This window comes from Syngnathoides biaculeatus, chromosome 1 (genome assembly GCF_019802595.1).
Source record: "Syngnathoides biaculeatus isolate LvHL_M chromosome 1, ASM1980259v1, whole genome shotgun sequence".
Taxonomy (NCBI): Eukaryota; Metazoa; Chordata; class Actinopteri; order Syngnathiformes; family Syngnathidae; genus Syngnathoides; species Syngnathoides biaculeatus.
Window position 1 is genome coordinate 9,944,274 of NC_084640.1, and position 24,656 is coordinate 9,968,929.

Genomic DNA, 24,656 nt, shown 5'->3' on the forward strand with positions numbered 1-24,656 from the left:
TGCTTGGAGGAACGCAAACAAGCTTTCGACGCTTTCGCTTTTCTATTGTCGAGCGTCCTCCGGCGCCCCCCCCCCCAAAAAAAAATAAGATAAAGTAAAAAAAGAAGAATTTGTAGTAACAGATTGGAGGAATTTTTTTAGATCCATAAGCTGTTTATTACCTTTCGTTGGCAAATGCTGTACTACAGATCCCAATTAAAAGTGATTTCACTCTGCGGTATTGAACTAAAAACACATCCATCCATCCATTTTCTTTGCCGCTTATCCTCACGAGGGTCACGGCGCAGTGCTGGAGGCTATTGCAACGGGCAGGAGACGGGGTACACCCTGAACTGGTTGCAGGCCAATCGCAAGGCACATAGAGACAAACAGTCACAATCACAACAGTTTAGAGTGTCCAATTAATGTTGCATGTTTTTGGGGTGTGGGAGGAAAACCGGAGTGCCCAGAGGAAACCCATGCAAGCACAGAGAGAACATGCAAATTGCACGCAGGCGGGGTCCGGGATTGAACCCGTGACCTCAGAACTGTGAGGCCAACAGTTTACCAGCTGAGCCACCGTGCCACCCTAAAAAGAACGTAAAGAAATTAAAGTTTTTGCTATGTTGACTTCAGTTCAATGGACATCGTGTAGTATAATAAACACACGTCTATACTGTACATAGAACTCCAAAACACTCCTCAGTAAACTTCAGTGACGAGGGGTTCTTTGCAGAGGATAAAGAATAGATGTCTCCGAGGTTTGATAAGTTATCCGTGTTGTTCACCATTTGTGTCCAAATATTCATTTCCTTAAAGGTTTCTAACAACACATCGACAGTACTTAATTGTGAGACCTAAATGGGATTTTTCATCACGTGTTAGCAATAAGCTAGCAGACTTTAAAGCAAAGTTCTGTGGTTGTTTTAAAAGTTTTAAACATGTCATGTTTTACGTGAACTGGAAATGCTGCTTGCAATGTCTTTTTTGGTTTTAATTTTTTTCCGTCCCTTATTGCCTCTTGTTTTAAAGACGCTTAAGTTCGCCGTCGCCTGGAAATAAAGCGCTGCAATCTCAAATGTCAAAAGCCAAAAAAGAAAAAGGAAAGAAAACAAAACAAAACTGTGGAACAAAAGCTTCTGACTGTATCCTGAAAAACTTGCCTCACTTGTTTATCAAGTTGTGATTGTATATGTACTGTATGTGTACATATACCAGGCTATGTAAGACTCCATTAAGCACAAAGTATGCTGCTTACTAACAAACAAACACTAGCGCAAAGCCGTACGAACTGTTTTTACATTTCTCATTCATCTATGGGTATTATGTTCACGTTATCATACGCATCAGAAACGGAAGAACTGGAAAAAAAGAAAAGTATTTGACAATTCTCTGCAGCAGGCCTCAGCTATGCGAAGTCGAGCGAGTGCTGGCAACGACTTCATCGGTGCCATCAGGGCCGGTCCACAATTGTCATATTGTCAACCACGCGTGCAGGAAAATCAGCCCCTTTCTCATGACTACTGTCATTGCTCCTGCTGACTTTAAATTACTCTTTTTGTTCAACAGTGCAAAGTTTTGTCGAAGTACTTTTTTTTTTTTCCTTCTTCTTCAAATTAATCCTCAAACACTGCGACTGTGTTTTCGCTCCTACTGTGAACCTGTGCCTCTCTCATGTGAGCAAATATTCCGTGGATTCAAGAAAACTGATTCAAGAGTTCCAGGAGAAACTGAAGCCCCGTTTGTCTCAGCAGACCTGCGGAGGGGTGTCGGCGAGAAACCGCTTCGGGTGGTTTTATGCAACAATGAGTCAATGTATTGAAAAATGTCAATTATTTGACAAGAGGATTTCCCAAAATGTTTTTTTTAAAAATTCATTTTCATGGAGAAAAAGTATTAGGAATCAGCAAATCTGCTCCCAAATTCTGCAGGTCGCTGCCACCTGTCATCCTCGACCTTGACTCATTTAGTCTTTTCAAAACCAAGATCAAAATTCGCCAATTCGAGATTGGAGGCTCCCTTTTCGGAAGTTGCAACTACATAAACCATAGGTGTCAAACTCAAGGCCTGGGGGCCAGATCCGGCCCTCCACATGATTTCATGTGGCCCACGAAGGCAAATCTCTAGTTTCCATTTCCATGGTTCTTGTAAAAATCTGTACCAAAATTTCAAATTGTCATATATCATAAATTATCAAGTTGAAATGTTACAACCATTTTTGTGTTACCAAGCGTGAATAGTTGGAAAAACACATTACCCTCGATTTCTGATTTGGATTCCGGTTCATAAATTGATTATGCAAACATGATGAGATGATTAAACTTTTTTTATTGTTTCACAGTCACAACAGCCCTCTGAGGGAAACCCGAACTCCAGTACAACGTGGTCTGTGAGAAAAATGACTTTGAGTCTGTGTGTGTGTGTGGGGGGCGGGGGCGGCAGAAAAGTTAATTAATTAATTAATGTTTGAAAATCGCTCCCTGAATTGAACCGGTAATGTAAACAAACGCGTCTGGGCAAGTTGGAGGCAATCAGCAATAATCATTCATTAGTGAGTCTGAAATGGGTCACTTGGAGTTCGCAGGGTCTCACGTGACTTTGTAAGTCGGAAAATTAGTCAGAAAAACAGCGTAGAAATTCAGAGAAAAACATGAAGAAAATTATTCACAGAAACAGGGGGAAAAGAGTATTAAAAGTAATCATCAGAATAGAAAATAAATGAAAATAATTATTCAGAACACAAAAATATTTAAAAAAAAATAAAAATTATTCGGAAAAACGGTAAAAAGACGCCCCACCAGCCAATCGAAGTGAATGTAATCCGCGTCCATAATTTGACCTTGACTCCTAACAATCAGTGCAAATAGGAGCCCTGAAAAAGCATTTTTAGCTGCAAAATTTGCATTTCTTTTTACAATTTAAAACAGGTGCGAGGTGACAGAATAAAATGTCTGCTATGTGCTTTTTGCCAAATCACAACTCGGATGTTGTGACTAGATGGGCAGAAAGGGAGGTGTGAAAAGTCAAACCAGCAGGATACAAACAATTAACGCCTTTTTATTCAAGGAGGCAGCACTTCATACACTTGTCAACGCAGCTCTGCTTACCTTTTGGCTTTGGCGCGATAGTGTTTTAGACAGTGTCGTCAAGCAGTTGGTCGAAATTGGCAATACTTCACCTCGGCTAGCTGCCAAATTATGGTTGAAGAAAGTCATAGGGGGTCAGTATTATATTAATTTCTCATATTGTCACGAGAACTCACATCTTGGGAATGAGGAAGAATAAAAAAAAATGTTTTACGTACTTGGTAATTAAATTTCACATTTGATGGATGGGCCAGCACTCCAGAGACCAAGCTACAGTATTTGTATACAAATAAATAATAACGCCACTTTACATGTAATGTACTTCACATGAACTAATAAGAGAACAGTAAACACACAAAAAAAAAACCTCCATGGCCAGATTCCAATGTTTTCGTCCAGTAGGGAGTGAGTTACATTTTTATTACCGCTTACAGGCACAAACAGCGCCCTCGTTTGGTAGAAATCGGGAAATAACTTTGATGGACAAACAATAAATACAAGTTTAAAAAAGGATTGACTTTTGTACTTTGTGTTTACTGTGAAAAATCTCAAGTGTTGGGTACAAAACACCACATTTAAAAAAAAAATACAGTACAAAGTTGTTAAAAGTCTTCCTTTGAAAAAGTGCCATTAGATTGAAATTAATACAATGTATAAATACCGATATGACAGAAATCAAAAACGTGTGAAAGCAAGGAGGGCAATTTCACAGCGTGATCCCCTCAAAAGGTTACATTGAAGCGGAAGATAAAACCCACCATGTATCCATCTGAGTCAATTCCTTCCCAGTCATTCCGTGCTCGGCGCCATTAAAAGAAAAACAGCAAGGCGTAAAAATGCTTGTTTGTTGCAGCTCTGGTACTACCAACTTCCTAAGGTAGAAAATGGATTTTGTTTATACACAATAACAATGGGGGAGAAGTAAGAAAAAAACCCTGAAACGTCTGTTGCAACTGTGATGTTACCTCCAAAGCCGTAAAATTGTCGCGTCGACGCGGTCTCCAAACTCAGTGTGAGTGTCCCTCAGAAAAAGGTCCACTTTGACGTGGGTCGAGTTCATCCCTGTATTCCGCGTCAAAGCAGCTAAAGTGAAATTAGTACGTAATTACTGGTAAATAACTTGTGTAAGCTCACGACTGGGTCGGCGGACGGGTTAAAATAGTGTCTCTTAACGTCTTTATGGCCACTTTCCCAAAGAGGTCCCACTAAAGCAAAACTCCCTAGCAAAATAAAACGTTTCAATAAAGTGAATTCACAGCTGGAGGCCAGGCTGGCTTACAAAAGCAAAAAAATAGAATACTTTGGTCAATACTGAGGGTGGAAGGTGAAACTGCTTTCCTGTATAAAGTCTCCATTTTCCTCCACAGGCGTGCGCCGCAGTTGAAAATGACGCCACCTACTCCACCTTCCAGATGGCGATCTTCCCGTCGTGCTGGGCGGCGCCGCTCAGGACGTAGCGGTCCTCGGCCGAGCACAGCGCCGTCACCTTGTCGCTGTGGCCGTGGAGTTCCTTGAGTACCTGGCGGCGGTGCACGTCCAGGATGTAGACCTTCCCTTTGGTGGAGGCGCGGCCCACTCCGCCGATCCACACCTGTGAAGAGAAGCCATTTTGTGTCACTGACGTGATTCTGTGCCCTTTTGTTTGATCCTGTCCTGTTGAGTTTGTTAGTTTGCCCCATAGTCATCGGACCTTGCTACATGTCTTTTGGATCCCGCCTAGCCTAGAGTTTCTGTGCCTCTGCCTTATCGAACTGCTACACCGTGTATGACCCATTTTCCGGAATAAACCATATTGAACATTATGCCTCTGCCTCAAAGTCCTGCATTTGGGTCCGCCCCCGTACCGGAAGTTCTTTACATTTTGTGTAATCTTGACCAATGTTCCCTCTGTGCTGCGCCACTGCGGAATTGCGCACACTCTCAGCGCACATGAAAACCGATCCAGCGGAATGAACCACAGCCTAACATTATTTATTTTAAATCCATGGAAGCACTCGGTCTCTAACAATGAGCTGCTGCTCAGGCTACTTCTACTTCCTAGTTTACCTGACATCGCACCTCCTCCGCTCTTAAAGGGGTAAACTCATAATTACAAACAGAACACACACCCGTAACTTTATATCTGCGGTCATGACTGGTGGACCACACCTGTACATTTTTCGAATCTCAGTGAGTGTAACCCTCTAATGATTTTATCGCAATGTCCTGTGCTTTCATTCCTTTCAGAAGGCGTGGGGATTGTTTGCAAAAAGATCCTTTTTTTTTCCACAATTATTAACCCAAAATATGTTTTATAATATTTTTGTACTTGGGCTTACCTGGGAAACTAATTATCTAATGTGAAATATATATGTCAGAGATCTGAATAGACATGAGAAAGAAACATGCTTAAAAATATGTTCCTTGGTAAGTCAAGTTTTTCTGTGTGTGTAGTAGTGTACGTGTCCACCTGGTTTTTCACTTTAATCATGCAGTGACATCCGGTGCAGTCCTGTAGCGCCACGCGGTGGTAGGGCTTCGTCGTGTCTTTCGTGTGCCAAATGCATACGTCTCCGGAATCGGCGCATATGCTCCACACCTCCTCCCTCTAATGCATTTAAGGTACACACACACACACACACACACTGAAATAACATGCACCGGCAAACGTCCAGTAACATCCAAAAGGATTGGCCTAAAAAAAACAGAAATCATTTGGCTTATTTTCGTTTTGTTGTGCAAGTTATGGGCTCACATCCACCCATCCATTTTTATTGTCTCTTAAAAAAGTCACTTCAGTTGGAAGTCAACCACCCACGTCTTTTCGCCTCCATAAACGTGTGTGTGTGTGTGTGTGTGTGCACGTTACCTCATGTAACAAGAGAGCAGAGCTGAATGTGGCCGCAGAGCCTTTGTGTTGCTCGGGCAGGTGCATACGATGCTTTAAAGAGCCGTTCCTCCACACTTCCATGATGCTGTCCCTGGAACCTGGAAAGAAAGGGAAAGTACATCCACTTAATTTTTTTTTTTTGTGGTGGCTTTTGTGGACCATATTAAAGCGAAGCGACACCTACAGCACCACAGTGTTGTGTTGAAACTGTGCACCGAGTGCAGCCAGTCACAGGAGAGGCGAAAGTTCTTCTTCACCTGAGGGGACACACACAATGTGGTTTATATTTGAGGGAACACCTAAACGTGGTGATTTTTTTCCTCATCAACAGAGATTAACAATTTAAAAAAAAAAGAAAAAAAATCTGTGTACGCTCTGCTTTATGCTCCCTTCAAAATAGTTGAATAGTGTTCCCAAAAAAAAGTGAATAAAAAAAAAAACATGGCTGAAAAATAACTGCAGACATTATAATTTGAAAAGTGACCTGCAATGTGGACACGTCCCACGCCATGACGGTTCCCTCTGCGCTGCAAGAGTACGCCACCTTCTGACTGAAAGAAAATACAATGTCGATGTCATCATGGGCAAAAATGTGCAAAAGAAAAAGTATGGATGGAAAACTAATTCTGATTTACAAGCAGTGACGTTACATCAGGAACTGATCCAGAGTGCACATTTACATATATCATACAAAAGCCCAAATCTCATCAAATCCTGGTTGATTTTATCCAGGCTTTTATTAACGATGTTGTATTTTCAGTAATTTCCCCCCAAATATTGTGTTGCCCGCAATGGTTCACCTGTATTTGTCAGTGTCGAGCGCGAGTCCGGTGACCTCCGACCGATGATCGGTCAGCTGCCTGTTGCAGACCATGGCCACCATGCTGATGATGTAGATGACAGAATCCTCTGAACCCATCCACACTTGGTCTTTGTCTACTTCCAGCATGCAGTTCTAAACAAACGGAATGAAGGGAATGATGAGGCTCGGAATTACTACAGTATTCTGGAACTAGGGCCTGAATTTAGTGGTAGATGGTTGCTCATTGTGTACTACCCAATATGTCCACTAGATGGAAAACGTGCTTCACTACAATTTAGCTAATCGAGTCAGTCTTACAGTACTACGTTTAAACCTTATGAAACATTACAGGAAAAATTGATCCATTTGAGGTTGAAAAAAATGTCTGAAGTCCGATCAACACAGAAAAAACCTCATAATGGCTCATTTCATATATTTGCACAGTTAGTTAATAATGGTCTGGTCTTTGTCAGTGTTGAAAATGCATTCAGGAAGATTAATCACAGTTTAAAATAACAGGGAATAAGAATAAAACACTTGTAAGTAGTCAATTATTTCTCCATACTTTGGTCACCAATGTGTGCCCAAAAACTGTCACAAGACTACGACTGAGCAGTCATCATTTAAATTAAACCTCTTGAGACGTTTGAGAGTTGCCCTCACAGTTCTGAGGACCGGGGTTTAAATCCAGGCCCCTGCCTGTGTTGAGTTTGGATATTCTCCCCTTCCATGTGTGGGTATACTCCGGGCACTGCGGTCTCCTCCCACATCCCAAAAACATGCATTAATTGGAGACCCCGAATTTCCCATAGACGCTTGTGAGGATAAGCATCTCACAAAATGGATGGATTATTCAATCCAGAATTATCAGTCTTCAATTGTTTTAAATTAATTTATTATTATAATTTGACTCAACAGGTTTCATAACAAAAAATACTTTCAACATTTTATAATATTTATATCCTTTTTTTCCCTCCAAGTATAGCTGGTCCCTTTGCTCCGCAACATAACTTGAAGGTTAAGTATCCATCAGCAATCTTTGGACACACCTCTCCTATAAAATAACTCATCTGAAACACAAATGAATGATCTACTTTCCAGTACGATGAGGTGTCATAAAAATGTGAAAGAGCAAAGTTCACACGTGACTAGAGGTCAGCGAAAGGGCTCCGTGCTGAACGACAAAATCGGTGAGGACATGAAAAAGGTTTGAGAGGCCAGCAAAAGGGGGGAAACAAACTCATTTATGTGTGACTGAAGTCAGGGGCATGCGTGTGCTGTTTTAATGGCCGCGCTTTGTCCAATAACACAAAACAGTTGAGTGTATTTTAAACAGATGGCGGCAAAGCAACATCGCCAATTTCCTAAGGAGAGAATCCACAATCTTTTTACTATTTTTAAATATGTTATTGAGTTGTGTATACTTCCTGTCTATGGGGTAGTGTTTGTCCACTTTGTGTGTTGTCTTTTTACCAGTTTTGCATTCCCGACTTGACAAGTCTGCGTCAGTGACCAGCTGGAGGCATCAAACACCATCACCTTGCCTCCGCTTACCGACACCCACAACTGACCTGAAACACAAACATTATTATTTCATTCATTGTCAAAAAAAATAATTTCTCATGTTGGCCATTATTATTTTTTATTTTTACATCTTTTTTGACAGCTGAGCTTTAAGTTTTTGAATCAAATATTGAAGAATAAATGAACCCATCGCCAAACTAAATTAACTCTCCAGTTATGTTGACATTGACCTGTTTAGAAAAAAAATATACTGTTACATAAAAAGTATTTCTGCAATTGGCTAGTAACCAGATCAGGGCATACCCTGCCTCCTCCTGTCCGGCTCCAGCACACCCACGACACTTGTGAGGATAAGCAGTGAAGAGAATGGATGGATAAAAATACACTTTAAAAGTAAAACTGTAATTATAATTGTATTGGGATTTTCTTTTTAAATCACCCAACCCTCTAAATTCTTGAATAAGCACTGGTAACCAGCCAATAAGTGGGGTTCCACCCTCCTCCACAAAAAAAAGTGAATCTGTGGATGGCAAATCACATGCACGTGTGGGTCCACCCTCGTCTGCTGGGCTTATTTTGTGTTTTTGTTTGTAATACATATTGTTACATTTTTTTATTCTTTTGGAGTTTGCATTTGCAGTTCGGAAATAACAATATTTTCGATGCACCCCCCCAAAAAAAACTCACACCAACAGAGTTAATGGCAAAGAGTGTGAACCACCACCAGAGAGACCTAGCCACTTTTGAATCCTAAGAATGCCCTCTTTCAAGAACGAATGAAAGCACAACCCCACCCGGCTTCAGCTAACGGTCAGATTCCAGTCCTCAAAACACCAGAGGTGTTTATTTTCAAAAACAAAGTGGAAAGAAGGCGTCATGATGGAGGGCGTGAAGCGAAGCTATTTGACAGGCGAAGAGGGAGCGCTGTGGCCAAGTGCCAAGAATTCAACTCAGTGACCTACATTGAAACGGGAGCGGAGTGAGAGGAGAGGCTCACGGCCATCTGAATGGTCATGTTTGTTCTTTTCACCCACACCAACGCAAAGAGGCGACAGGAAGAACTGAGTCGCTGAGTCAGCCTGTTCCCAGAAGGAGGTCTTAAGTCGTACAAGATGCCCAATGGAAGTGCAACCTCTGGGATTCAGACAACTAGTTTTATCACCAATGGGAAATTTTATTACCCAGTTCTGAAGTTTTTCTACTTTATGATGACTCATGACATCATTTCACAATCGCTGCGACAAAGCCACATTTGAAGGAGTGGTTCCAACTTTTAGTTCGTTTCCACAGACTGGCCTTAATAATCTACTGGTACATGTGGTTTTACAAGAAGTAAGTTGAATACAAAAAAAACAAAAAAACAAAAAAAAACCAAAAAAAAAATCTACCAAAAGTGTTATTGTTATGGTTGTATTGTGAGGCTTTGTCACTATCTATGGCCCAAGCAAACTTAGCCAGTTACCTTGTGCATGAAATGTGCTACATAAATAAATTAGCTTTTCTTTGTTTTAGCAACGTGATCCAGGTTGCAAAGTTTGTAAAAGCGATTGCTTTTGAATCATTCCGCAGTTGGCCATGCGTCCTTTTGGTGTGTTCAAGCACGGGACACCAGAGGACCTGAGAAACTTTATGGGTATCTTTATGACAGATGGCGACACAACAGTGGAAAGAGTGTCGACATGTGATGCGATCCTGTGATTAAGTGTGTTTTGTATCGGTTACCTGGGGTGTAGAGAAGAACGTCTACGGCACGAGGCGCGGCGAGTTCCAGGGAAGGGTTAATTTTGTGCTTCAGCGTCTCTGCAGTTGTCCTGGGAACCATCATTGGCACTAGAGATGCACAAACCAACACATGGAGAAAATAAATGCAAAAAAATGTGATAACGTGGAGGTGCTAGGGAGTCGCACAACTTAGGAGTCAAACAGCATTTTCAGGAAAAAGTAATGCCTATAAAATTAAACAAAACAAGCTAGACTGAAGCTGCCTGCAATACGACCACATTTATTATTTCCCATGTGAAAAAATTTTTGTTTACCACTGTAAAGTAAACTAGATGACATCTTGTTTGCGGTTTACCTTCCATCTTGATGCGGTCAAAGTGAGCCAGCTTAGAAGCGGCATATATGGCCTTGCTGCTCTGAAGGCTGCCCACCACCGCGTCCATCAGTAAAGCGTTGGTCAAGGCCTGCTGCATGTACTGAGGGTCCTGGAAACAAACAACCACTGGATGAACTGATTGTTATAATCACATGCAAAAAGTATGTCAGTGTAAAGGTGGAAATAGCTAAAACCTTGACTTTTTAGGAAAGTGCAACCCGAAGAGATTATTTTCTTTTTAGGAAATGAAGGATCCTGACAAGTCCAACATTTAACTATTAAACAATGTAAAGACTAACAATGGTATTTGTTATTGATTTTGTTCAATCTGAAGTGCCAGAGAGAGGTTATTTATTTTGCTCTGTTATTCACCTTCACGTGATGCCATTTCAAATGACTTAACATTTTCCCAAAAGCATATATTTTCGCCATGATATCAGTAGCCAGAAGCTGAGGTGCACTGTGTCTGTTTACAGTCTCGATATGCTGCTCGAGCGTGAGGCAGTTACAATTCTTCAGGCATTTGAAAAGGAACGTATTGACTTTTTATATGAACTCTACATCTGGCTTCACAAAGGACGGCCTTGCTCAGTTGATGTTACCTTGTGTTGGTCGGCCATGTCGCGTCCAGCCCACATCTCTTTCACCATCAGATTCCAGAGTTCTGTCTCCGTCTTTAAATTAGCCTCGAAGGCCTCCTTTCTACCCCGCACCCGCAACTTCAAGCTTGGAATGCGCAGGAGCAGGAAAGGAGCCGAGGACACTTTCACTTCCTGTAGAGAAAATTAGGAGAAATTGAGCTTGTGGAGCATTGTTACATCACTGTGATAGTTTTTCCATCTTACCTCTAAATCTCGGTACTGCGCCACCTCCACGTAGCCCGGCCGCCCCTCCGTCAGCAGAAAAAGCCGCCGCTGGGTCATTGCAATCTTGCCTACGCCGCGGCTCGTCTTGACCGACGAGGACAGCTTAAAGACGCACTCGCTGGGTTCAATGTGCTCCAACACAGACGCAGGCAAGCGGACCTTAAATAACACAGAGCACAACACCAGGGTTAACGATCCACCATTTTTGAACCACAGATAGACTACAAAGAAGGACCAGCACGTCAAACCCAAAAGCTCATCAGTGTTGGCATGCAAAGGCTTTATCAACATTGGATTCTGATAGCTGTTATTAAGCAGCTTGTTGATGAAGTACTGTCTCCATGAGTGAAAGTACACATCAAATCTTTATGGTTGTTTTTTCTTCACATGCTGGATTACTGGCAGCCAGTGTTCTTACCACCTCAGTAAATGTCACTATTGTTTTAGTATTGGATGCAGACTGGATTGAATGTGTGGAGGGAGTCTGAAGAGTCTCCAAAATGCTCCAATAACACCTCAAAGTCACTGGATTTGTCACCAGTCATTTCTGTTTTAAGTAAATGCTAACAAGGTCAAAAAATCTGCTAAATATAGCACCAAATTTGATATAATTGGAAACAATGACCCCTCTGTAATTCTTTATCCTTTGTCTATTGTGACCCAGGAATGAAAGAGACCATTTAAGACACCTGAGAATTGTTTTAAATTGTGAAAAAAAAATGCATGCAAAGTTGTCTCCTCTAAGGTGCATACACACCTCTTGTGCCTCAGCCTCGGTCTCTTTCCAGATAGTGTAGAAATCATGAAACAACTCCGGTCCAACCTGCTTCTGATGACCTGAAATGAATAAGAAGAAAAACACACTTCTCATATCTCATTTCTCTCTCTGGTCATAAAGCGGGAAAAGCAATGAATTGCAGCTTAATGGTCACACAGAATAAACAGGACACAAAAAAAGAGGAAAAGAAGTCCGGCAATGTTTAATTGTTTTTGGCTCCCCCGAGCTAGAATAACATTTACCCTCTCCAAGTCCGTCTTATCTATCTCTCATTCTCACCTTGTTTTAAATCACTCACAGGAATGTTGCCAGGTCACAGAGGCAGCTATTAACAATGCATGAGAGACATCCAAGCCTTTCTTGTGTAATGTAGTGTAAAGAAAATAAAGAGAAACATCTCCCAAGAACAGACAGGAGTCAATATTGGCCTCCACAGGACCTGCGTAGAGGCTCCATTTCGTCAAGAATGCGAGCAAATCATTAACCCGAGGAAGTATTTTGTACTGTGGTAGGAACTTCTTGAGGTTTGGGGTGAAACCTTCAGTATACCCTAAACAGCGGACGGAGGCATTTTTTCCCCAGAGAGGGAGAGAAGGCCCTAATCCTATTTGTGCATTTTCAGAATAAATGCAAACAATGTTACCAGTAAGTATACTGCATTACACTTTATGGCAAATAAAGCTGGAGCTAACATTAAAAATAGCATTTGGCCATGAAACATATACACGGACACAACACTGTGGCACGACCATATACAAGTCAACTAGAGAGCTAAATGTCTCCACATCACATACGGTCATATATTGAATATTACAGCAGGTACTTGTCAACTACTTGCAATACGTGGCAACAATTTCGACAGGTTGTGTCCTTTGATGCTGCTGATTTAGTTGGCAACAAGGCCTTAATAAGTTCATCTCTTAACTTTTTAAGGTCAGCGTGTGAACGATTGCCTCTTTGCAATGAGATAAATTCAGTTATATCCATAGGGAGGAGTGTATTTGTCTATTGGATGGTGACTAATTGGGGAACCGTGACTGTGAGAGGGACAAATGAGATCTTTAAGTTGTACTTACCAACAGTCAATGCGTCAAAAAGCCGATTTATTGTCCCCTGGTCTTTCACCATCCCGGATTCCTGGACACACTTCACAAATTCCTCCAACTGCATGAATTTCTTCGGCAGCTGGAAGCGTTTTACGGCGCCTTCCTCCTGCCTGTTGTCGTGCGACTCGCGCTCCCGGTCCCGCTTGAGGCGGGTGATGAGACGCTTCAGTTCTGGCCGCCTATCAGCCTACGAGAAATGCATTTACAGTCAGTTAGTATTACTTAGAGGGACATATTACAGAAACATTACCTTTTAATTGCTTGTATAGAAACAGTTGAGTCACTAGCCTGCCAATGAAGTGTTATATGTTATTAAATAGAAGGCTGGATAAAGACCCACCATTTTTATCATGTCAAAGCCAAAATGTAAGCAGAGCTGCAGTGATGGCACAAAAAAAAAAAACATTGGCTAACAGTTTTAGCTTCTGATTAACAGCACATAGTCAAATGGTTAGCGAAGCAGTCGATGTGCAGAGATGGGGAATTTTTGTTTGCCAATATGTTTGCTGCATGGATCAACTACACTAACTGACAATATGTAACAAAGCAGCTTGGAGAAGAAGAGCTGCGTCAACATGAAAATACAGTAAATAAAGTAACAATGAATTTATTGTGTGGCCACTTTTCTAATCACAATACCCCAGCTAAAAACGTTTATTGGGAGGTAGGTGAACGGTGGTTCATTTGCAAGAGACGCAGCATTATAAGTTAAGTGTGCTGTACAAGTCTTTGTCTTTTGTGCATTTGTCTGAACAATGTCAGAGACCTTTCAAGAAAAAAAATGACACTTGGGAACTTACAAATTGTGGAAAAAAAAATGGTAATACAAAAAGTTTTGTATAAAATAAAAACCTGTAAACGGTCAGCTTCTGACAAGGAGTCCACCAGAGATTTAACCATCTGCAAAGGAAAGATGTCGGAGTCGGTCTTATAAAGACTCTGGAAGTCCTCCAAAGCGTCTAGGCGTCTATTTGACACAGTGTTGACCAAACCACGTAGGTAGTGATACCTGGACAAAAGAGGGTTCATTGGAATTACAAAAATGTTGAAATAGTTCTTTACACTTTGCACACAGTACCTCGCCAGCAGGTCTGATTCATCAGGAGGAGTAGCACTGATAAGTTTGCCTAGGCTTGCAACCATTTCTGAATAATAGTTCTGAACGTAATGATATGACAAAGGAGGGGGGAACTCAGGGAGGCGGAAAACCTTGACAGCCTTCTGAGGAAACTTCAATCCTGAAATAGAATAAATGAGGAAAAATCATTATTTGACTTGAGATGATTAAAATGTTCCAGTCAACAAAACGCACCAATGTCAGGGGTCATTTTCCGTAGAGAGGCCGGCCTCACTCGACTGATGCCGGTGAGATTTTCATGGAGTGAGCGGTCCAGGTTGGGCATGCTGGCTCCGAGGCGCTTGCTCAGTCGGTTGTCTGGGCTGGTGTAGCTGTTGTAGCCGTTCCGGGACAGCTCGGACATGGGTGGACGCCGGGGCGATTCGGTCACGCCGCGATTCCTGCAGAACGATGACACTGGCAGTCAAACAGGGTCTAGTGTGAAGAAGCTGTTACCAAATGCATCTTAACACCTTTATTTTACATGTCAAGTTGCAATGCCCAGAACGAAGATGATGAGGAACTGATCGATTCCTGACCATAACCATTTTACATATTATATGTATACTTTTATTAGTGAGTTCTTTCTATCTTTTATGTGAAGGGCGCTGTCTTCATCATTTCTCATTAAATCAGTATGACCCACGGAGGACTTCATAAAACCTTGAATGGCACAGTGACCGGAAAAAAAAACATTTCCTACCCCTGGAATGACATTACTGGAACCCTCCCACAAGCTTTTATCTACAACATGCAGTCAGGAAGTCGACAAATAGCTCATGTGACTAATTTCCAAAATAGGAAAACGAATTTTTGAAGAGCGAAGAAGGCTCGCGCACATTCCCTAACCCTGTCTGTGACTTTGAGAAGCGATAATTAAATGTAAGGAGTTTGTCACTGCATTGCCCTCACTGGCGTGTCCCACGGTGTTCCGATCACAGCAAAACACACCTGTGCGCTAGGTTGCGTGTGTTCAGCTCCATGCGGCTAAAGCTGTCCTGTTTCCTGTTGAGCCTGTCTCGCAGGAATGAGTGAAAGATGTGAGTGTCTAATACCTGAGGGCAAACAAACAAACACAAAATGAAAATAAAATATAAACAAGGGGCAGTTCGGGGATTTGGTATTCATGTGACATGCATGGAAGTGAGTTTACCTCTTGTAAAAGGGCTGGTCTGCTGGCTCCCTGGTCCTTAAAAACTCCTCACTGTTAAAAACTCGGTGCTCATGGTTAAGAAAGTCTTGGACGCCTCTGATAGAAGACATAATGGACATTTTAATCATTTTAAGAGGACTTCAAACCAAAATAGCACCTGAAATGCATACAGTTGGAAGCTCTAAAATGCCACTAGGATGAGGATTTACTTTTTCTTTGGGGTTATTATAATCGAGGAAGAATATGCTTCCCCTCTTGATCTAAATCCATTTCCAGATGATAACATGTCTGTGGCATGCTTTTGTAAAAAATACCCCAAGGAGCAAGCATTACAACACACTTTTTCATGTCTTCTCTTTTGGTTTGAGGTGCCGTGGGCCAATCCAAAAGCCAAGCGACCCACTGCCCAATAGACTGTAGGGCCAACAGCCATTACCATGACAACCAAGGGAGGTGCGAGGGGGCTGTGACAAAAAAAAAGCGCCAATTCATGCATGTGGTGCATGAAGAGTAGACAGGGAAAACAAATACCTTTACTGCAACAACCACATCCATATCTACACAAAGCAAACAAGTGTGTGCCACTTATCAGATGCTAACGGTGTTAGCTGAACGTTCACTGCAAACATGAAAAGAAAAGCTCACCTGGTGAATTTATCTTATTTCTAGTGAAACATCTTACTGCACTTACTTTAAGACAAAAATACTTCTTTAAGGATACATCTTATTTTAAATTTTTTAAAACAGATTATACTAATGCCATTCATGATTTTTTTCCTTCCTTTTTAAAATTCATTTTCTACTTGTTTGGGGGATTTTTTTGTCACGCTTAATATGCACATCTAAAAAAAAAACATAATGCAGCTCAGCTCACTTTTGGGCTTTGACAAAGGCTGTCACTTCCCTACTGCTCAGGCACAAGCTGCCAAACTCAATGTGGAGGCAAACACCCACTGTATGCAAATTGGGCAAATTGTGACACCACAATTTGCAAAATTTATGCTCATTTGCACACTTTTTCATATATCCAGATAAATATTTATTTGCTTGTTTGATTTAACACTTGATGTCAGGTAGTACAAATATTTAAATAAAAGTAATTACTCCAAATACTGTGTATTCTCTTCAAATACTGCACAAGCAAACGAAACCTAGGCCGATCAAAGTATTTTGTTTTCTGTATGTCACCACACACGTGCACACATGAGCACACACGCACAGTACACACTTGCCTGAAAATATTGACCAGCAATTCCAGGCAGATGTTTTGTATCTGCTTGTTGAGTCGTCTCTGCCAGTCTCGCCGCTGAGCTCGCAGGGCATTGGCGTCGGTGGCCGATCCCAGGTGACACAGCTCCAAGTCATAGTGAAGTTGCAGTGACTCAGCTCTGCACATCCGCTCACGCAAAAAGCCATATTAGGATCGAGCAGCTGTATATCGATACATTATTACGCTGTTACCTAGAAATAAAGCACTCAGCTGCAGTCAGAGGAATGGTGGCTAAGTCGATGACTTCTGCCCACGAAGACTGAATAATGCCATCGTCAATATTTACCAGGATGAGATCTTCTGTCTCCTGTAATTCAACATTCAAATATTAAACAAAAGTGTCACAATAAACTTCATATCTCATCTCTATGACAAATTTGAGTACTCACTGCAGCCACTTCTTCAAAATGGCTAATATGGCAGCCCATTAGGAAGGCTGTGGGCGCCATTAGGAAGTCCAGCATTCCTCGAGAGAGGACAGGAACGTAGGGGTGCTGCCAGGTGAGGGGCTGCATCGGGACAGGAACAGAAGCGTGATAAGAAACGAGAGAGACGGGGGAAACCATTCCACAGATGCCGCCGGCACGACGTTGCTCAGTTACCGACCTTTAGATAGAGCAGCAGGCACTCTGCGACCAGAGTGAGTTTGGCCCAGTCGGACGAGAAGAAGACTAGCCGTTGTTCTTGGAGAAGGTATGACAAAATCTAAAAGGAGGGAAGGCGATATTATGATGATTAGATGGGATTATGCACAGTAATACTTTATAATAATTTATTTATTGCACTAGCAGGTCAACTGTGAACAGAAGTATTTTGCTCAACAGCAAAGGATCTCATAATAAAAATGTCCATGTTATGTTGAATGTTTTACATTGATTCATTGTTTTTAGATTGATCCAAACTGTAAGGACTAAATATATACAGTATATTTACTTTTTTTAAACGTTTCATTCTGCAACTGTTACTCATGAGTCCAATCTTGTAGGTCCTGTACGTATAGAATTTGTACAATTAAGATGATTTAATTAGTTTATATTTTATTATTGTTTTACATAAAATGTTTCTATACACAGCTGTGCCTTGAGACTGACCAAAAAAAAAAAAAAAAACAATAATAATTTTCCCCATTAAATTACTTTTTTTTTTTAATTTAAATTGATCCGTTTCAGCTCCACTGAGTGACTGAGTGACATTATTCTGATTGATACAACACTAGTGGTGAAACAGGAGGTCGGAACATTCAGGAAAAATAACAGCACTTTATTCAGCTCCACATCGCTAGACCTCCATGTTGGGGAGTGCTACGTTTAAGTTCAAACTCCAGGTCACTCCTATGTCAACAAACACGCTGACATGCTGATCGACTTTTGTGTTGCACAAGCGCAGTGTAAAAAATGTTCATGAGCATTACCTGAAGGAGCGTTGTATACGAGAAACACAGTAAGGGCAGGTGCAAGTCCACGTCCACAATGGGGCCGTCGTGGTCCTCCCTTGATGGAAGAACCACTTGCAGGGGACGGAGGTGAAAGGACTACACACAAAGCCAGATTCAGTATGCAAAGGAACTAACAAGACGCTATACATGCATGATGTTTTTCAAATATCGACCAATTTCAAATGTGTTGCCAATCAAAACGGCAATAATGACTGTAGGACCTAAAGAGTCATTCAGCTCACAGACTCCATCCATCCATTTTCTTTGCCGCTTATCCTAACGAGGGCCGCGGGGAGTGCTGGAGCCTATCCCAGCTGTGAACGGGCAGGAGGCGGGGTACACCCTGAACTAGTTGCCAGCCAATCCCAGGGCACATCAAGACAAACAGCCACACTCACAATTACACCTAGGGGGAGTTTACAGTGTCCAATTAATGTATTTGCAAAAAATATATTAAAAAGTAGATTAGACATCATTAATATCAAGCTTTAAACTCTAGTTTCACTCGTAAAAAGTCTGAAAGTTTCCTGACCACGTGTAGTTGTCCGGGAGGAGGTAAAGGGACGAGGGACAACTTGGCGGAAAACTCCTTCATGGCTTCCGCAAAGTCGGCCTGCCTCGCGGGCCGCAACTGGACCAGCAAACTAAGAGGAGAAAGACGACCCACTAAATAGGTGCCTTTCAACAACGTGAACGCTCCAAAGTATTACCACGACAAGCAGTCCTTCAAGGCGTTGTAGTAGGGGAACTTGGAGATAATGCACACGGCGAAGGGCGTGAAAAGTCGATGTTTTGATGAAATCCAACGATGGCCGTTCTGGATGCCAGCTTCGTGACAGGACTGGGAAAGAGCCAATCAGAAAGGACTATGTGAAAACACTTGTTAGAAAAAAAGAAGGTCATCTTGAAAAACAAATCTACCTGCACAGATCTGTAGTACTGCGCTACAACACCATGAGTTCGGTTTCCAAACAAGTCGGTAAAAACCAAAGAGTGATAAGCATCTTCTCTCTGCTCACTGGCTATCTGAAGACCACCTAACCAGCACAAATCAGTGAAAATATTCATGTTTTTAACCAAATTCCAAGGAAGAAATGCCAATTATCAGACCGACATACCCGGAAAACAGAGCTGGGGCAACGCAATGAGGTCCAGATCCTTCGGAACACTAATGTCCTCCGTTGTCAAGGATCCCTCTGACTGATTGGGGTTTTCCCTGTTACGCGTTGTCTCTGGAGCGTGGTCTCGCCTCTTCTACAAAGACGGTCAAAAAGATTTGGGAAACGTTAAACCTTTCACAAAAACACGTGTCCTTAAAAAGTCCCAAATTCCGAAATACCTTCTTGATGAAACTTCGCCGCCGCTGCACACGGCTAAAAGTGGGACCAATCACATGACTGGAATTGGTCTCCTTGGAGACAAAAGGTGGGATGTGGACCTGGAGCACCTCTGGATCCAGTAGGGGAAATTCCACAAACTTATTTTGTTGATGAAGCTGGTCAGAAATAAGGGGAACGTATTAAACAAACTCAAAAATCGGAGACTGCGGCATATAATCTTGCAGAATCTGGAGCAAAAGGACAGATTCTCTTTTGCAATGTTGAGCTGGTAAAACAATGCAAAATATAAGCAAATACAGGTTCAGTGCAACAAGTTGTACAACGTGATGTGCTTAATACAAATACATACGTATACACCAAAACAAAATGACAATAATAAATCAAAATCTTCTTCTCCAATCAAAACACACCGTTGCTCACTTTATTAAGCGCTTAAATGTTAGTAGATGAGAGAGATAAGAGTGTCTCCTTTGACCAGTGTGGGTGCGCTGGAATCAAGAGCGTTCATGACATCGCTCACGACAAGCCCAGTTTGAAAATAAACGAGCGAAAGACTGCTGATAGTTATAATATACAGTATAGCATTCAATAGTATTCAAGATGAGTCTGAGGAAAGAAAATACAGCTAAATGAAGATTGGAGAGATTTTTATTTTTTTATTTTTGTGTGATTACCTGGTGTACGTCTCTGAGCTTATCACTGGAGGCTCCAACCACCACGCACGCCTCCAACAGTCCAGAGGGTAGTTCTGTCATCCTTACACACATACTGAAAGTGAGAAAAAAAATGGACATGGGTTAAGGGGAGTCAACATCATAGTACTAATAATTTACTGCATCCCAACATGGACCTAATAGGACTCTCTGAAGGGTGTGTGTATGTGTCATGATAAAAACATGACAAAAATGTGTGTAAATGAGGAAAGGAAAAGGGGGTGAGGTCGCTGCAACAACCAATTAAATTCCAGCACAAGTCCCTCGTAATGTGGCGATAGACACATCTCTGGATACATGCGTAGACTGCATCCTGTTGTGAAACCCTCCAAATGAACTCAAAAGACATTCAACAAAGTATTTTTAGGCTAGGCTTGACATTTTTGGGAAAACTCTTTCAATGTGGCACCCATTAGAAAAGCACGGGATCTCAGCGCCATGTCCAAGTTGGAGAGAGAGGGAGAGAGACCTTTGCGTACTTAACAAGAAACTGCATTTTCAGTAGGGCTTGATTATTCTCAACCTTTTAGTGCACTGATCACTTACATTTTTTTGCATTATTAAACAATACCGTTACAAGCTATGCAAGCGAGATGCAGATATTATCGGTGGGCACTTTGAGCTGCCATCATCACATTCTACACTGTACTATCTGTGACTTTGAAGGGGATACTTTAAATGGAAAAAGCGACTCAGGAATGTTTTTTTTTTAATTTTGTAATTTGCAAATTGGTTTGAACAAAAACAAAAATCCAACTTTGTCTTCGACGTCAGAGGCTCCACGCTACCTATCCTCTATGGTTTGTGCAGTGTAAGGCAGCTAAGTGTTTCCACCTTAGCCAAACATCTGACATGAATTAGTTACAGCTTGAAGCAAAATTCACTTTAACGCACTTTTCATTTCATCCCTCTTTATCCTTCTAAACTCAAACCCTCTTTTTTATCATCTTCTCTGCTTGGTTTTCCCTTATTTAACGTTCAAAAAGTGTTTCCCCTTAGGCCATTCCGGCCTCCAGCTGACTGTGTCATGGAGACACGCACGTAACAAACGCCCCCCTACTGGGATGTTGGTAAAAGGATTTGTGGGAACAAGACGGACAGCAAGATACAAATTCTTAACAAAATCCAGATGTGATGCCCAAACATTTGCTGGGTAGTAAAAACTCTCCGTGCCCTGTGATTGGCTGGCAACCAGTTCAGGGTGTACCCCGCCTCCCACCCGCTGACAGCTGGCATAGGCCCCAGCACTCCCGTGACCCTTTTGAGGATAAGCAGCATGTCTCCCCAAAAGGATAGTTTTAAGTCATGATCTTTACAATAAGCCATGTTGACCTGCAGCGTAACAAGGGGTTAAAGTGCAAAATAAAGTTTCTTATTTCATCAAACTTATAGTCAGGGACGATTTTCAGTTTGGATCGACTTGATTCTACTTTTGGCATGATTATATTTTCCTTTTTCTAAAAAAAAAAAAAAAAAGTTTTTGTGATGAAAGGACATTACAACATTCCTTGCTTCTAAGGTTTACTTCTGCAATGATGATCGGTTACTACATTTTCCTGTTTTTCATTTTCAAGAACGCAGGCAGAGAGAAGAAATCATATTGAAAATGTAAAAAGTTCATTCAAAATCCGTTTCATGTAAAGGAGCTAACTGTTGACACCCATGTAACGTTACAGAACTTGCGCTTCTGTACCAAACCACACAAATAATTCACAGATACTTATTTATGTTTTACAACCAACCCCATAAGAGTAAGAAACTCACCAATAGCGATGACGCTGAGGATAGCGAGAAGCGACAGGGACAAAACAAGTTTGGCCTCATATCTTCACATCAAGTGTTTTAAAGAACTGCAGGAAAGCTGAAGAAGTCCCACATGGAAGTGGTGGAAGTGAAAGTATATTTAAAAAAAAAAAAAACAACCTTGTTATGTTGTTGCTCAAACTGACCCATTTCCAACATTTTAGGATAATACTTGTGCAGTCTTTAACTTTAGATTATTATTTCACAGTTTGAATGGAAAAAATAGGTGTCAAAACATATATACGCAGTCACTCAATAAATAAAATCAACTTGCTTTGGTTTTAGGGTTTGTTGCACTAAATATGGACTCACTAGTTAGTAACGTAATGTTGTGGTGTGTTCAGTTATCTTTGTATTCTATTTTTGGTCTTCACAGAACCTCCACTATTGACCAAGCACCGCCCCGAAAAGTGAAAATACACGAATAGTTGATAGCCCTGGGCTAAAAGATTTATAATTGCCTATAGATGCCACAAGAAGGTAGTAAAGCACTACGTTTGCTTAAAAGAAGCTCCTTAACTGACTTCAACATAGTTCTTTGGCACAAAGATGCCAGGAGCGGGGCCAGAAATGTCTAGTTTACATTTTTTAGGAAAAAAATATGCTTTTGTATGGTTTAACATGCAGCGGTCACAGTGGTGCATGGCGATTTTTGGTTGAACAAAACAGAAGCAGATGTGGTAGTACACGGACCATTTAAAGCTCCATTTTGAAAAGCTAACACTCCTCCAGGAAAAATGAATACAATAATTCCATGTCATTTTTTGTCCTTTCACACAGACTGGTCTGTCTTGACTGTGAAGCTAGTAAAATTTGACTTGAAAGCCTCAGTGTAGACTGTATATAAACATTATTTATTCATTTCTTTTTCCACCTTTGTGGTTACTTCGGGAAAAGTACAATTTCATGGTGAAATTATATCACTCTTGTACTTAATTGTTTTGTCAGTGCAAAGAAAGGAGGACAATGACTGATGTAGGTAATAATTGTCATTATCCAGATTTGGCACCTTCAGATAATGGTTCAAATTGACCCAGACATTATTGTGGTTCCTGAGAAACAGAAGTGTACTTTTTTTTCCCCATGACAAATATTTTACTCTACATCCTGTATTTTGACTTTTACAAATGAATGGTCAAATATTTTAAATACATCAAAGTTTGAAACAAAAGAAATACAGCGCTTTCAGCCTTTCACATTAGAGTTGCGAAGTGTTTAGAATTACAGTGTCGACTTGTTAAAGCTTAGTTAGTTCAATTGTTTTTTTTTTCCTTTAATTTTAACTTTATTTAGTTAGTTAAATAAATTGAGCAACGAATGACAGGTTAGGTGGCAGACTACGGGCGCCTAGTAAGGACGTCAAAAAAAATGGAAAGTAAATCGCTTACCTTCAATTAAACATTTCCTCTGAAAAGATGCTGATTCCACAAAGTCCCGCGATCATTTCGGAGGTTTCCAAGGCACGGACGAGACTCAAATTTAAAACCGAAGCACAGCATTTCGCTCTCGTCCCCCTCAACGACAGTGTGAGTGAATTTAGTGAAGTGACGCAAATATGGAAGAAAAAATATTCGAGGTTAGCCCGCGAGAATGTGAATTTGACGTAATTCAAACTCTATATCCGGTAACGAGTTTCAACATTAAAAGTAACTTCCGGTTTCATTCCCCCGGATGAGGAGGCGAGCAGGAAAAGCGTTGCAATGGCGCCACCTGCCGTACGTTGATCCAATTACTGCTTTGTTTCTTGGTTGAATGAAGACATGGATGGAGAAGCGCGATATTTATCCCGTATGAACATTAAATCTAATTAAATATAGAAATTAGAATTATAATCTACATTATTGACGTATACTTTGTTATTAAATAAAACAGAATCTAAAGACATGTTAAATTGTTTTTGCTTTATAAATGATATGCTTAATCAATTCAGTGTAGAAAATAATGAAAATTATTTCAAATTAATCGACATTTCTGCCATCTTTTTGGTGTCTTGTGTCACTGTCTGGCGAATCTTTACTATATCATTTAAATGAAAAGAAGCCATGTCAATTGAAAGATATCTTTAACATAAAATTATTTTTCAAAGTTAAAAAAATCCCACGATCGCTTGTGTACAATATTTATCACGTATGAACAATATACAATCTCATTAGATATAGAAATTAGAAATACAATCTATATTATTGACGTATATTTTGTTATTAAATAAAACAGAATCCAAATACATATTAAATTGTTTTTGCTTTACAAATGGTATACATTTAAATGTTTTCAATTCAGTGTATATACTAATAAAATAAAATTTTAAATTAAATTAATCAACATTTCTGCCATCTTTTTGGTGCCTATTGTCACTGGCGAATTTTTACTATAACATTTAAATTTACTATATATTATACATTATACGTTTAAAAGAAGCCACACCAATGGAAAAATATCATTAACATAAAACTAATTTTTAACATTAAAAAATAACGAATTGTTTTTTCAATATGTCAGCACTATGTGGGTACAAAAACTTAAAAACTACATAAAAATAAATGCTTACTAAATAGACAAAATAAATGGACAATGACTTATGGATTGCGCACTATGGACAAATGTATGACGAAATAAGATTTATTCTCAATTCTCGTTTTAAAAAAAATAACAGACCGTTGACTGATATGAGTAACCGACTTCTGTTTTTCCAGATAAAACCGTCGCATGGCCCATTT

General features: G+C 40.7%; 1 protein-coding gene across 3 annotated transcripts; it reads right to left on the reverse strand.

Moving 5' to 3' along the window:
* Nucleotides 1–3,016: 3,016 nt before the first annotated feature.
* dennd3a (DENN/MADD domain containing 3a) lies at nt 3,017–23,557 on the reverse strand. 3 transcript variants are annotated; one of them, XR_009794248.1, is made up of 31 exons: nt 23,328–23,557; nt 20,098–20,191; nt 19,423–19,578; nt 19,202–19,337; nt 19,005–19,120; nt 18,794–18,924; nt 18,616–18,727; nt 18,060–18,179; nt 17,255–17,353; nt 17,038–17,157; nt 16,840–16,955; nt 16,611–16,766; nt 15,380–15,474; nt 15,177–15,282; nt 14,421–14,626; nt 14,187–14,346; nt 13,961–14,117; nt 13,079–13,295; nt 11,982–12,061; nt 11,204–11,383; nt 10,961–11,131; nt 10,338–10,467; nt 9,983–10,090; nt 8,210–8,307; nt 6,735–6,889; nt 6,419–6,485; nt 6,119–6,191; nt 5,914–6,032; nt 5,515–5,652; nt 4,031–4,656; nt 3,017–3,937 (listed from the first exon to the last, which is right to left on the reverse strand). XR_009794248.1 is itself a non-coding variant. In XM_061814820.1 (31 exons), the coding sequence occupies exons 3-31, from the start codon at nt 20,188–20,190 to the stop codon at nt 4,462–4,464; spliced, it is 3,810 nt and encodes a 1,269-aa protein (XP_061670804.1). In that variant the 5' UTR covers nt 20,191; nt 21,901–21,997; nt 23,328–23,557; the 3' UTR covers nt 3,017–4,461. The 3 variants fall into 3 exon arrangements, 2 of the variants coding, with proteins under 2 accessions (XP_061670804.1, XP_061670799.1); XM_061814820.1 differs by adding an exon at nt 21,901–21,997 and having other exon boundaries at nt 3,017–4,656; XM_061814815.1 differs by having other exon boundaries at nt 3,017–4,656.
* Nucleotides 23,558–24,656: the final 1,099 nt, after the last annotated feature.